Source organism: Electrona antarctica (assembly GCF_951216825.1).
Source record: "Electrona antarctica genome assembly, chromosome: 17".
Classification (NCBI taxonomy): Eukaryota; Metazoa; Chordata; class Actinopteri; order Myctophiformes; family Myctophidae; genus Electrona; species Electrona antarctica.
Genome location: NC_136798.1, coordinates 4,755,814 through 4,770,355, shown reverse-complemented (window position 1 = coordinate 4,770,355; position 14,542 = coordinate 4,755,814). Strand labels below are relative to the sequence as shown.

The 14,542-nt window shown below is 42.4% G+C and overlaps 2 protein-coding genes across 3 annotated transcripts in view; one reads left to right on the top strand and one right to left on the bottom strand.

Moving 5' to 3' along the window:
* Nucleotides 1-1,588, top strand: LOC306940575 (E3 ubiquitin-protein ligase TRIM39-like; the record flags this gene model as incomplete). The annotated part of the gene is made up of 1 exon (XM_079525672.1): nucleotides 1-1,588. Exon 1 carries the CDS (start codon nucleotides 14-16, stop codon nucleotides 1,586-1,588), a length of 1,575 nt encoding a protein of 524 aa, XP_079381798.1. The 5' UTR covers nucleotides 1-13.
* Nucleotides 1,589-12,421: 10,833 nt separating this feature from the next.
* The window catches only part of rfx6 (regulatory factor X, 6), a 17,582-nt gene continuing 15,461 nt past the window's right edge, over nucleotides 12,422-14,542 (bottom strand). For both annotated transcript variants that reach the window (XM_079525835.1, XM_079525836.1), the window contains exons 18-20: nucleotides 14,131-14,513; nucleotides 12,984-13,184; nucleotides 12,422-12,786 (exon numbers count right to left, since the gene is read on the bottom strand). In XM_079525835.1, coding sequence (XP_079381961.1) covers nucleotides 12,632-12,786; nucleotides 12,984-13,184; nucleotides 14,131-14,513 — 739 coding nt within the window. In that variant the 3' untranslated portion in view covers nucleotides 12,422-12,631. The remainder of the gene's footprint in view (nucleotides 12,787-12,983; nucleotides 13,185-14,130; nucleotides 14,514-14,542) is intronic.

The following is a 14,542-nucleotide window of genomic DNA, read 5'->3' as shown; positions in this document are numbered from 1 at the left end:
CAGTGCCAGTGCGATGTCAGAGGACAGTTTTCTCTGCTCCATCTGTCTGGATCTCTTCAGTCAGCCTGTAACTACTCCGTGTGGACACAGCTTCTGCAAAGCCTGCATCACAAAGTACTGGGACAGCAGTGACGTCTGCCACTGTCCCATGTGTAAAAAAGCTTTTGACCCGAGACCAGATCTCGGTGTCAACAAGATAATCTCTGAGATGGCCGCTTATTTCAAGAAGTCTAACCTAGATGCTCCCATTCCCATCCCAGAGGAGGTGCCCTGTGAAGTCTGCTCTGACACCAAGATTAAAGCCGTGAAGAGTTGCCTGACATGTGTGGCCTCTTATTGTGAGGCGCATCTGGAGCCTCATCATAAAGTTGCAGCCTTGAAGACGCACAAGTTAGTCGACCCTGTAAAACTGGAGGACAGGCTGTGTAAAGAACACGGCAGGATGCTGGAGCTCTTCTGTAGAGACGACGACGAGTACATTTGCATCACATGTTCGAAGACAGATCATAAAGATCACGACACGGTCCTGATAGAGGTAGAGTACAAAGAGAAGCGTCCGCAGCTGGACAAGAAAAGGGCTGAGCTAGAGAAGATGATCCGGGAGCGACAGGAAAAGATTCAGCAGTTCAGAGTCACAGTAGAGAAGAACAATATAATAGCAGAGAATGAAAAAGCGGACACTGTTCAGGTCTGCTCTGCTCTGGTGTCTTCCATTAAGAGAACAGAGGCCGAGCTCATCGAGGTGATAGAGTTGAAGTCCCGATCGGCAACGCGCGAGGCCGAGGGCCTCATCAGAAAGCTGGAGGAAGAGGTCACTGAGCTCCAGAGGAAAAGCACTGAGCTGGAGCAGCTCTCGCACACCGAGGACCACCTCAACCTTCTGCAGAGCTTCCCGTCTCGCAACAGCGTAGCACACCTGAGCAAGTTGAGTGAGGTTAAGCTGTCCTGTGAGTTGAGTGTGAACTTGAAGAATATACGCACAGCTATCGTTCAGCTGCAGGTGACACTGGATGGAGAAATGGAGAAGCTCCCCGAAGTCATGCTGAAGAAGATCCAGCAGCAGTATGCAGTAGCGCACCCCAACCTCGTCCTGTCTTTGGACGGGAAGCAAGTGAAATATGGAAACGTGAGAAAGATTCTTCCTGACAAGACAGAGAGATTTGAAACAGTTCTCTGTGTGCTGGGAAAAGAGGGCTTTTCTTCGGGGAAAGTTTATTATGAGGTTCAGCTTAAAGGGAAGACTGCGTGGACCATCGGGGTGGTTCCTCAGGACATCATCCGAAAAAATAGTCGTCTGTCTGAGTTTTCAAGGGCCAGGTTGTTGCAGGTGGTTAATGGAGGAAACTACTCAGCGAAGAATAAATGTGTGACACCCCACTCTGTCACAATCGATGTCCAGAAGATTGGTGTGTTTTTGGATTATGAGGAACAGCAGCTCTCCTTTTATGATGTTGAAACCAGGGCTCTTCTCTACTGCGAAGATATGATATATGATAAGAGAATCTTTTTCCCATTTTTCTCACCGCTCATTCCTGATGGTGATGAGAAAGCTTCTCCTCTGATCATCTCTCCTGTTAAGCAAAAATGAAAACACTTTTTTTATCACTGTCATGCTTTTGAGTGTCCTAGAAGGGAGTGGATTATTGTGATCTTATTTTGTGTTGATTTTTACACAAAGACATATTATGATATTATATATAATATTCAATAGAGTTAACTAAATATTACTGACAACTGGTTGAAGCACTGTTAATAGATTGATGCAATATTTCTTTTTAATGTGATGTGATATTATTAAGCATTCTTTCGTTTCAAAATGGACTACTTCTCTGCTCTATACTGTAAGGCTGGTATAGCCTATAAATCCAAATAAATAAGTGTTTGACCTGATGTGAAATAAACAAGCAGTTAACGTTATAGCTGAGGGTCACAGAGGGTGCACGACGGCACTCATGGCCTCCATGAAATCCCTGCCCTGACAGTAACAGTAATATAGGCCTAGTATTTGTAGTTTTGTGAGCCATGTGAGAAATTGGTGGAAAAAAAAACTTTGTTAAAAGAAAAACGACACAATTCTCCGTTTTGCTCAACCTTGAACACAATGCCATTCAAATGACATCACATAGCCGGCACAGAGCAGTCTAGCCCAGGAGGGATCGGCAACCTTTTGGACATGAAGTGCCATGTTTAACATTTCTTGCCAGTCAGTGTGCCACATCGACACTAACTTTAATGACTGCACCACATCGAAAATGTAATATTTCTTGCTTTTTGTGGTTGTTGCTCGTGTTTGTTCATGTCTTTTTTTCTCAAATAAAAACTAAGTGGAAATAAATAAATATTTCTAACTGATTTTGTGTAAAACAACCTTTGTTTCTTCTTTAGAAATGTTTTCTTCACATCACCATAATGATCTTTACACTTAACCCAACTATCTCCCAGACTCCCTCCCAGTCCCCAGTCAGAGTTAGGAGTTTGAATGAATATAGAATTATGTGCTTTTTTACTTCATTTAACTGACTAAACGTTATTGAATAATTAATTATAAAGAAAACCTCTGTCTCTCACACTTATGCCAGTGTGCCACTGATCACACTCTCCTGTGCTAATTAATGTTGGCACCCGTGCCTAAGGTTGCCTACCCCTGGTCTATACGATATATCTGGTACAATGACATTTTCCACTGTCCGTAATTGGTTGACCGATAAAAAAAGTTTTGGTTCTTTATTTTCAAGCTCTCAAATTATCAATCCAATTGAAGAGTTGTTTTTTTCTACCTGGTGTGTGAGTTCAGTCCACATGATGGATGCAATGCAGGAGGAGGAGGTGTGTGTGTGGTGTATATTTCAGGACTGGATTCAGAGATCATTCTCCTGCTGCTTGTCTACTGTACTGAGAAAAATCACACCCGTGTGAACTGAGTGGTGTAAGGTCTTATATAGACTGATCAACTGTGGTCTGACGTAATGTCTGACGTAATGAAATCACACCCGTGTGAACTGGGTGACTCATTCCGGCCAATCACAATGCACCATGCTCATTTTTTGGTACGAACAGACACGTAAACTAACAAAGCTGAAATCACACCCGGGTGAACTGGGTGACCATAGCAACCATGCTCATTTTTTGAGTGGTGTAAACCACTCCTACAACTGGCTTTGTTAGTTTACGTGTCTGTCTGTCTGTCTGTTCGTACCAATAAATGAGCATGGTTGCTATGGTCACCCAGTTCACACGGGTGTGATTTCATTACGTCAGACATTATGTCAGACCACAGCTGATCAGTCTATATAAGACAGACACGTAAACTAACAAAGCCAGTTGTAGGAGTGGTTTACACCACTCAACATTACCTTGATGATCAACATCACAGGCAGTGACCACAGGACCTCACCAAGAGTCAGACAAGAACTGAAATCTGACAGCTGGATCATGCCGCTTATTTTCTATGACTTGTCCCTAAAGAGTTAACTATAATATCAGGAAGAGAAGACCAGGGATCGGGGAGGAGCATTACTGTTGTGCCATTTCACGGAAACGAAACTTATACACTAGTCATTAATTCTGCAGAAACAAAACCTCAGCCTACTGAAGCCTCAACTGTAAGTGTTCTGAAAGGTTTTCACATCAGAGGAAGATCGCTGCACGCTTCTATCTTTTTAAAGGTGTACAAAAAAGGGGGTGGAAAGTCTGCATTCACAGAAAGGGAAATTCTACATTCAAACAGGTGAGTTCAGAATGCTATGATTCTTGTTTGTATTCAGATCTTACTTAGGGAATAGGGAGTGGTTGTTATGATGAAATTGCTTAGCCTGGGTCCACACCAGACTCTTCCACCGTCTGAGTACCTATTATTACTGTTTTGTAGTTGGACTTGAGTTGTTTGTGTTTGCATTTTACATGAATATAGCCTTAGGGCTAATATGTCTCACAAAAATCCACCGTTATCATGTTATGATTCTGTGAAGCGACTACTATATTTTCAGCTCAACGTCCTGCGTACCACCCGTTGTTTGCGCAGGACAGTGTGTGGATTTTAAACGAGCGCAACCGAACCGAACCTTAAACGAGCACAAACAAGTAGGATAATGCAGTACAACACAAGGACAACACTCTTTTACTGACTATATTTTGAGTACAAATTACTGTTTGACACGGATATTGTGTAGTACTAGTGGGTCGCACTGCATTGGGTAGCCTACCGCGTACACACCCCTAACCTTACACCCAATCACACAAATACATTTATGTGAACATTTGTATGAATTACTGTTCGATTTTGTTTTCTTCACATTAAATGAAATCTGCCAGATCCCGTATCCCACAGAATGTATACAAAATGCAAAAAATAAAACTAAATTGTTTCCAAAGAATAGAAAGATTCTTAATTTGGCCTTTTAACGCTTACATATTTATTTCCCCTAACAGAAGATAAGATAGACATTTAAGATAATATTGCATGAGACCCTAGTATATATCATGAAATTATCTTAAAGCATCAACTGATGGAATAGCAGATTAGACACAGGCAGAAGTTTTATTCATGAGGAAGAATTGTTAATATGTTAATGAGAAACTTCTGGTTCTGACAAATAGTTCAACCTACTTCTAATACTTTTAATTATGTATTATTGGGTTTTTTCCATTTTAAGATACAAGACACGAGAAACAGTACACAAAACAAACCCTAACGCAGTGGTTCCCAAAGTGGGGTCCGGGGACCCCCAGGGGTCCTTGAGGGAGTTCCAGGGGGTCCCCAGCTAAATGATAGTTTGTAACTCTAAAATACAAATTTGTACACTCTCAGAGTTAAATTAACCATGACCCATGTCAAACTGGGGGTCCTTGAAATTAAACGGGTTGAGAATCACTGCTAGAGCCGTAAAAATCTTCTCTTATGATCCTGTCCTGGCATATCTCTTCAAATGGGGGTCCTCTGGCTAATTAGTGTCAATTTGGGGGTCCTTGACATGAAAAGGTTTGGGAACCACTGCCCTAACATATACCCACCCACCTGCTAGCACTGACTTGTAGAAAAATGAAAAATGGCAGGGGGGCTAGGGGCCGATTCATACTCCTATTTTACCGCTGTTTCGGCGCTGTAGTGCCGAATTGATTTCGGCTCGTCAGAAAGTTTCAGTAGCACCGAAGAGCCAACTTTAGGACGGTACACCCCCCCACCCCCGAACCTCAAATGACGTCACATTGTAGGCTCTACAGCGCCGAACCGACTTTTATTCGGCTCCAAGTATGAATCGGCCCTAGGACTTTTCCAGTGAAGCAAAATGTGAATGAATGATCATGTTTGTTTTTTGAGCAAGCTATCTTGTGTTGCATGGCCTTTAAAAAAAAAAAAAAAGCATTTTGTAGCTGTTCAACCAACGGGCTACTTGCCAGGTTGAATCTTCAGGTGTTTGTTGCGTAGACCTGTATACCGTACCCGCTACCACAAATTGATCTTCTCAAGTGTTTTCTCAGATCACACATTTCGACATAACCCTTACCACAGACTGTGCAATGAAAGGGTTTTTCCCGTGTATGTGTCCATGTGTGTCTAGCCAGATTTTTTCTTACATTGAAGCCTCTACCACAAATTGTGCACTTAAAAGGTTTGTCCCCTGTGTGCGTTAACATGTGCACCTTCAGGTGTCCACTTTGGGCAAATTCTTTGCCACCAACTGTGCCGCTAGACTCAGCATTTTCTGCTTTAACATGAGTCCTCATGTGTCTTGTCATATGTACATTTCTAGCATATTTTTTCCCACAAACAATACAACTGAAGGGTTTTTTTGCTTTTTTCGTCTTCTCTGGTGTGTGCGTTTTCATGTGCGCCTTCAGGTGTCCACTTTGGGTAAATTCTTCGCCACAAACTTTGCAGCCAACGGCTTTTTGTACTTCATGAGTCCTCATGTGTTTTGTCATATGGTCAATTCTAGCATATATTTTGCCACAAACATTACAACTTAAGGGTTCTTTCTTAACGGGTTTCTCCCCTGTGTGCGTTATCATGTGCACCTTCATGTGTTCACTTCCGGTACATTCTTCGCCACAAACCGTGCAGCTAAACAAGGCATTTTCTGCTTTATGAGCCCTCATGTGTCCTATCAGATGTAGTTTTAAAGCATATGTCTTGCCACAAACCTTACAACTCAAGGGCTTGTCGGCTGAATGTACGGTCATGTGGACCGTCAGAGTTGCACTTCGGAGAAACCTTTTGCCACAATGTGTGCAAACATGGCGTCTTCTCTTCCCTCCTCTGTAATTCCTGCTGTGTGGTGTTTGTTTTGATGATTTCAGGTCCTGGGACAGGTTGTTCAAAGGCAGCGTTTCTACAACATATGTCTTGGGTGATTTGTGTGCGTTTAAAGATTCCCTGGTGTCCTCCCACTCGTCGCTGTCTTCAGTGTCAGAATCGGAACAGTTTGAAGAGAGGGGCTGAACATGACTACTTGGTTGTGATGCTCCACAGTATTCTTCAACAACTTGTGGCTTTGTATGTTCAGTCTCTCCGTTGTGATCCTCGTCGGTTTTCACTGCTTGTACTGTCATTGTTAACGTGTCGCCCTGTTCTGGCCACTGAAGCAGCTCCTCCAGTTCCTCTGTAATCTTTGGTTCCTTCTGGGCAAGACTGGGTCTTCTATCCTGCTGCTCAGGGGATGCCTCCTTTTTACAGACGGGGAAGAAGTCTGGCAGAATAGAAACATCACAGAAACATTGATCCATTAAAATAGCCATACAGTCTACTCTGCTCTCATGTATTTTTAGTATTGTGGGGGCAGTGAGGTGCAGCCAGTCGGTAGCGCTGTCGCCTCACAGCTACACAGCGCTGGGGGCGTGTTCTCTCCTCTGCGTCATCCGCGGAGGAACCCTTTAGTGGTTCTCAAACTATTTCATGTCAATAGGACCCCCAACAATTTATATGTATTCAGAAGATATGTCGTTCCAGGGACCCCCTCCCAAAAGCAAAGATTTGAGTTAAAAAACGTCCGCTGGGAAAGAATATAATATTCAAGTTGCACACATTTTCTAAGCATTTTTTCTGTGTGGAGTTTGCATGTTCTCCCGAGGTCGAGTCGGTCCCTCCCAAAATAACATGCAGTAATCCTGGTCTCTATACTGCCTCCCCCTGGCCTCCCGGGGTGCCTGATGGAGAGGAAAGGAACTGGTTGGAACGCTCCATATATGGAGACACCCTATATGGCCATGAACCATTTTGCCATTGGCTTTCAACTACGTGCCCCTATCGGTCGGGAGGAGTGTGGCACTCGGTGTGTTCGATATAGGCACGCTGACCGCACTGCAGACTAATATGCGAGTGCGCTCCCGGTGTGCAACTTTGTATTTCCCAAACGAACCCCGTTTGAGAAAAGTAGCCGGGGCGCTCGGATAAAAATGCTTTTTATTAAACAACGCGGGATGGAGCAATGCTAATTGTTGTACCAGCAAATTTCTAACACCCGTGGCGAGTACTTTATATTTGAAATCGGAATGTTTATATACATGTTTGGACTGTAAATGTAGCGATTGCGTAAAACAGGCTGCAGTTGCGCCATGACTGTCATGACAGTCATGTTTCAGGGCTAGAGACGTACAAATATACACTTCTATATAGACAAAGAACAGAACAGGAATTCATCATTCTAGCATCATTGTATTGTATACCGGTAATCGTACTACTGTAGGCTACTAAAAATCTAGTGTTACAAATTGCGGCTAATATAAAGCATGTTGACGTAAACCCTTACCTGATACATGAGGTTTGATATCAGGATTCAGATTCAGTGAATCCAGCTGCCTTCGCTGGATGTCGATCTCCTGCTGGTACTGAAACATAGTCCTGACAAACACGGCCAGTATGTCCTCGGCGACGGCAGACAGTCGTTCGTTGACGAACAGCCGTAATGTGTCTAATGTTATATCAGCCATGATCGCTCATTCGATTCCTCGAAAACAAAACACCACCAACGTTCTCCTCAGCTCTTGTTTGTTTACAGAGCTAGCAACACATTTTTTCCGGCGTGCATAAGCAAGTACTTCCGGGTTGATGTTCTTCTTTGGCAGAAGTTACATTCTATTCTACAAACTGGTTTCTTTATGAATCTAAAATTAGTAAAAAATGTTATACTCCTCGCGGGGTGCCCTCGTTTGATAGCCACAATTATACTCTTCAACTCAGGGTCGAAGTTGTTTTTGGTGCATCAGGAGGAGGTGAAAAGCTTATAGCATTGATGGTTCTATCACTTCTACGGTTTATTGTAGCGCGCGGCATACCGCCACCTGCTGGAAGTAATTCTAATATTTAAGGGGGCTAAAAGTGTGGTTGAAAAGTTAGTAGTTTTCTGTACTACTAGTCCCATGATATATACAACATCGGAGGAATACTAGAAAAATATTAGTCATAGCAGGACCTACCTACATCATCCCCATATAACTAATTCAAGGGAATTGAGCTCCTCTTCCCCGAATATGTGACACATTTGAATGATTTGGGGCCCCAAAGCTGGACAAGAGCACGTAGAAAAGATGCAAAACAATATTTTATGTACAACCTGAGTGTGTATATATTATATATTTTCCCTCTCCTCTGTTGTTTGTTGTTTTGTTTTTGCACAGTAGGGCCTGTGGAGTTTGCATGTTCTCCCTGTGTCCCCTAGGGTAGGTACCCTCACAAAAAACATGCAGTAATCCTGGTCTCTAAACTGCCTCCACCTGGCCAGTCGGGGTGCATGATGGAGGGGAAAGGAACTGGTTGGAATAACATGTTCCTTCCACACGCTACGTCCAACCGGGGAAACTCCCCCTGTCCTGTGAAAAGAAACGTCTTGGAGGTCAGAAGCATGAGGTCAGTCCCTTGCTCTCCCCAGGTTGAGGGAGTGTAGAGCCCAGAATTACATATTGACATAATAATAATTTTCATTTACACTGGGTTACAAAATTGTGGGATACAAATCTAAAAGAGATAATAAAAACTACCTTCTTATTTGTTGTAACTAATCAAATACGAAAACGAAAAAGCAAATAAATGTAAAATTATATTATTTTTTTATCCATGAAATTGAGTTTTGGGCCTGGAGAAGTCCAAGTGCCCCAAAATGTTTACATCAAACATGTTTGGTTCATAATCATAATGTATCAGACTTGTAGTGCCCGACAGTCATTTATAATATGATCCTAAGTATGTGAGGTTATACTAGCCCTCCACCAAAACACAAGGCCTACATACATACTTTTTGAGTGATGCAACCAGTCCTATAGACAGCTATGTGTGTGGCTGTGTCCCTGTGTCTGAGCACGAAAATAGCGTTATAGCGTTTGTTCACCACCAAGTGTCACTGTTGCACAGCCTAACACACAGACACAGACCAGGGAGGAGGGCTTGTACAGTACAGTACAGTACAGTACAGTAGGCTACAGTACAGTACAGCAGTTTCTTTTTTTTGATTGGCCCACTTCACTTTTTTTGTTGTTGCAAGGGAGTCAGCTTTTCTTGTATAGCCATTTTCTACAGAATTACCCTAATCACACTGAAAGAAAACAAGCAACAAAAAAAGGCAGCAGATATTGAGTCAGTCATCAGCTAAATAGGTTTTTGCCTACTGGCTGTATAGATAGTATCTTAAATAATAAATTGTTTTGAATAGGTGTAACATATTATTCAACACTGTAAAGTCTCACGCTGTATAGTTCAATTCCTTGCCAGATATTAAATAAGCAAATACTCTTTACACACTGAGTGTACAGTTTACCGGCATTAACCAAAAAAAAACAAAAAAAAACATGGCAGTACAATCTTTTTAAATTATAGACAAATAAAAAAACAATTTGTAAGAAAAAATATACAGTAGAATTTGAAGGCAGTATTCTAATGATTGCAAATGTGGGCTAGGTCGTCCACTCTTAAGGACTCGTCAACCCTCCTAAAAAGGTGGGTTAAAATTGCTGCGAATCTGTTCCAAAACATCTGCATTAGCCTTCAAACAATATTTCTCCGATGTCATGACGAGCCCCCAACCTGCATCATTTCAAGATTACCATGTAAAACATAATGTATTTCAGTATGCACCGCCGCCTTAAACATTAAAATTATTAAAGCCATTTATAGGGCTGTCTAGCTCTGCTATCAACCATCAGGCCTCTTGATCTTTAGCCCAGAGAGAGAGGGGGAGAGGGGCACACACACCATACACATATGGAGACCAGTTGCCTACCAGCCCTAATGCAAAGTTCTAGTTAAACATTGGCCCAAAGTTTGCTTTCCGCCTTCTGTTGTTTTTACACTAAAGGCCCTGCAATTGTTGGAGGCATTATTGACTTAGTAATTAAAGTATTTTAACGTGGGGATTTTGTAATCATTACATATACCACCATCTGTCCCTGTGTCTGGACCACATTGACCCGAGATGAAATGTTCCCCGAGTAGATAATGTATAAAAGGCAGAGAGACGAGGATCGTATCAATATCATTCATTAAAAATGGATCGATGGAAGGTTGAGGCTGGACTGCTGTATTTCAATGTACACACAGTCGCAGATGATAATAAATGTGGCGTCACGTCATTGATTTAGACCAGCTCAAAGCTATTGGTCTTAATCTTAACAGTGATCACGTGAGTTAAGCAGCATTGAAGTACACAGTGTAAGTCAAGTATGTAATTTATTTCAGTATATTAATATATGTGTATCATCCTAATAATCTGTTCATCAAAATTCAGCAGATATTTTAATCCGAGAGATCTCTTTTCCATTTTCCTTTTACCTCAATTGCAGGAAATGATGGTAGGTTGCCGGTCTAACACCCTGCATGCATCCCAATCTGTTATGAGCGTATGGTTTTATTGTATCCCATCTGGATAGTGACCCACGATAAATGTCAGAGGACGGGGACAAAACATTTTCCCTTTCACAGTCTCTCTCTCTCTGGTTTTGATCAATACCTTCATCACTGGTGTTATCTACCTCCATTGTGACAAGGAGAAAACAAATAATCGCAAATAAAACGGCCACCCTGACTTTGATTCCACAGGGTCTTCTGTCAGTGTTTCCGCCGTGTAATCTCAGTGCGGCCAGTTTAGCCATTAAAGAGCCATGTGTTTAGCTCTTTGACACTGGATCTTTGAATTAGACCAGATAAGAATGTTCTATTGGGGTCTGTTGTTGGCTTTACGTCAATCGGTGTACTGTCAGTGTGTGAATGAATGGCGAAATTATGTAAGATAAGTGACTCCTAATCATTGATATGCTGTAGGTTTGTGCAGGAGGTCTACTCTCATCCATTGGGAAGATCACAATTATACTTTTCAATAGGTTTCTGTTGCTGGAAAGAAGACAATGTTACATGGAATAAGCATACTATAACAAGAGGTTATAGTATAGTAAAGTCTTTGTTTGATTTAAAGTTCACTTTAGAAGTAGTGATATTATGAGCTCATTACAACAAAACAGGTTTGTTTGGTTGGCTTGTTGGAGGAAACCAAGCCCACAAGAACCTAAACATAACAAAAATAAATAAATACATCATAAATAGATACTTGAATAAAATGATAATATTGTTTTAAATTTCAACTACAAGTACCGCATTTACAAATGTTGGTCCAGTGATTTGTTTTAGTAAGATTGCATGCGCTAGATGCTGGGCATTCTAAAGACATATTGCTGTGGTAAACACTTGTAGTAGTAGGCCTACTGTAAACACAAGTCATATTTTATCCATGATAAACAAAGCAGTTGTTCTCAATTTGTTTTGCATTAACTATGAAATTGGGACCACATACAAAACATGAAAGAAATAATATTCCTCTATATGAGTGTCTTCCTTATCCACAACCACTGTTAGGCCCCAATCAACTGGTGGAGAACCAATGCATTTAGGTGTGGTGTAGAACACAATGATAATTTGGTATGATATTTGTTAATTATTTGACATTGTCAAATGTACTATCAAATGTATCTGTATCTTTAATATGGTCTAAGAATTAAAATGTGTACCAGAGGTCAATGTCAAATTAAATAAACAGTACATTATCAATGTTTTAAACTTCTCACTGATACAAAAAACTTCCACCAGTGGGGTTGTTCCAAATAAGGCTCAATCTCATTCATCAGAGGCAGGGGCTCCACTACTGTACATTTCTGTTATGTCAGCTTTAACCACTTCAACCTCAGCATTCATATTCTGGGGGGAACATTAGCTGAAAATACCAGATCTACAAGCTTGTAGGTCGACTATTTTTTGGTGTAGAGACGGAAAAAGTACAGAGCAAACTCAGGTGCTGTTGTTGATTGTGGTCAAGTCACGTGTAACCAATGGAAGCTCATGCATACATCGTTTTTAGACTACATGATTATCACAATTTGGAAGCAGGCACAATTACGTCAGCAGATGCAAAAACAATTGGCCTTATTGTAGTTGGTAGTATGATATTCACAGGCCTCCATAAGCTAGTCCATCTTAAGGCCACCCCTAAAAATGTGAGGGAGGCCCACAAACCCAAATCAGTTAGCATGTTGGAAATGTTAGCTCAATCTAAAAGGAGCACTTGGGCACCCCAAGAAAATGGCCATTTTTGATGACTGCTTTTATTCAAAGCACAACAAATTACCAAGTTCTTCTTACAAGTTTGCATAACGACTGTTAGGAGGGCCCTCCTCCACCCATGAACACAGTGTTGATGGGTGGTAGTGACGAAACCAGGTCCTGCACCTGGGATGATGACGCCACACGCTGGGAGAGCAATGCATCCTGGGGGTGGAACTGAGAGGCATCTCCATACATGCAGGTGGCAGACACTGAAGAGGCAAACCGGTCAATGAATGGTTTACACACATCTATTAAAAAATGCCAATCAGTTTTCATACTGTATTGAAATTAACTGAATCCAGTAGCCTTTCGAAAAATCTAATAAAAGGTTTGCAGCAATGTCAACCTTTCACATATCAAATTAGAGAAAACAAAAACACAATAAAGAAATGTAGGTAACGCTGACCTCCCCCAGCCTCTGTGTTGGTGTAGTATTGCCCCGATGTCTTCCTTGCCGGGTCATCCAAGATGTTAAGGGGGTCGTGAACCTCCGAATATGTCGGGGGAAATGGGCGGAGACTGCCTACACTGCTGATGACGGACACATGCTGGTCGACCAACGACGACATCCGCTGGCTGTCCAGGAAACTGCTGCCGCCGTAGTAACCTGCCAAGACAGGGAGGGACACATGGTGGTGATTGGCTGTAACCTGCCAAGACAGGGAGGGACACATGGTGGTGATTGGCTGTAACCTGCCAAGACAGGGAGGGACACATGGTGGTGATTGGCTGTAACCTGCCAAGACAGGGAGGGACACATGGTGGTGATTGGCTGATCAGATTTTGTAGTGTTTATGTTCTGTGTGGAACATGTTCTTCACTGTAGAAGTGTGACTATGACAATTGGCCAATGTACTGGCCAATTGAGTGTTGTTAACTGATATACATAGAAGCAACATTTCTACATAAGAAATCACACCTGTGTGAAGTGAGGGGCGCACTTATCATTATACATCATCATACATCATCTCATGAACACCTGAATTTATGTGATTGGTTAGCCGATTTGCTTGACTACATATGACGTACAATTTCCCTTCATTGTCAATGGCATTTAATGTTTGTGTTGCAACAAATCTACGTCATATTTGAGACACATATGACCTAATTTCTCCTTTGTCAATGGCAAATATGAGACGTGTGGGTACAAAAGCTGTATATAGGAGGGCCCTCAAAAAGCCCATGTAAAAAATCACACCCGTGTGAACTGAGTGGTGCAGTGACGTCACACACTAACCATAGCAACCATGCTCACCCCTACGAGGCCCCATGTACAGGTACACAGGTACATACAGACAAAGCTGGTTATTGGAGTGGTTTGCACCACTCAAAAGGTATGTGATTGGTTAGTCGTGTTGCCCATTTACATATGACTTAAATTTCCCCTTCATTGTCAATGGCATTTAATGTTTGTGTTGCCACAAATGTACGTCATATTTGGCGGACATTTGACCTAATTTCTCCTTTCATTGTCAATGGCAAATATGAGACGTGTGTGGACAAAAGCTGTATATAGGAGGGCCCTCGAAAACACAAAGTCTAGCCTCTCTTACCACTGTGTCCGGCAGCAGAGTAGTTCTGTGCTTGACACCCACCACCTGCAGAATTTAGCCCAGCGTCCACAAAGCCATATCCCCCTGAGGAGTCAATCATCTGGGCTGCAGCCTGTGCCTCCAACCCCTGGTCTGAAGGAGGCTGGACCGGTTCTGGGCCAGAGCCGTAGCTGGACGAGGGCCGCGCCACAGAGCCATAAGGTGCCACGGCACAACTGCTTCCAGCAGACGAATGATGGACGGACGACTGCTGATGGCTGCTGCCAAAGAAGATGTCTTTAGCCAAGGGCTGGTCACTGAAGACTGGGTAGCGGGAGAGGTGGTAGGCTCCTGACGGCGTCTGGGACTGGAGTGAGACCAGGCCCTGGGTTTGGCTATGAGCCCTAAATACACACAGGAGATGTTTTAATCC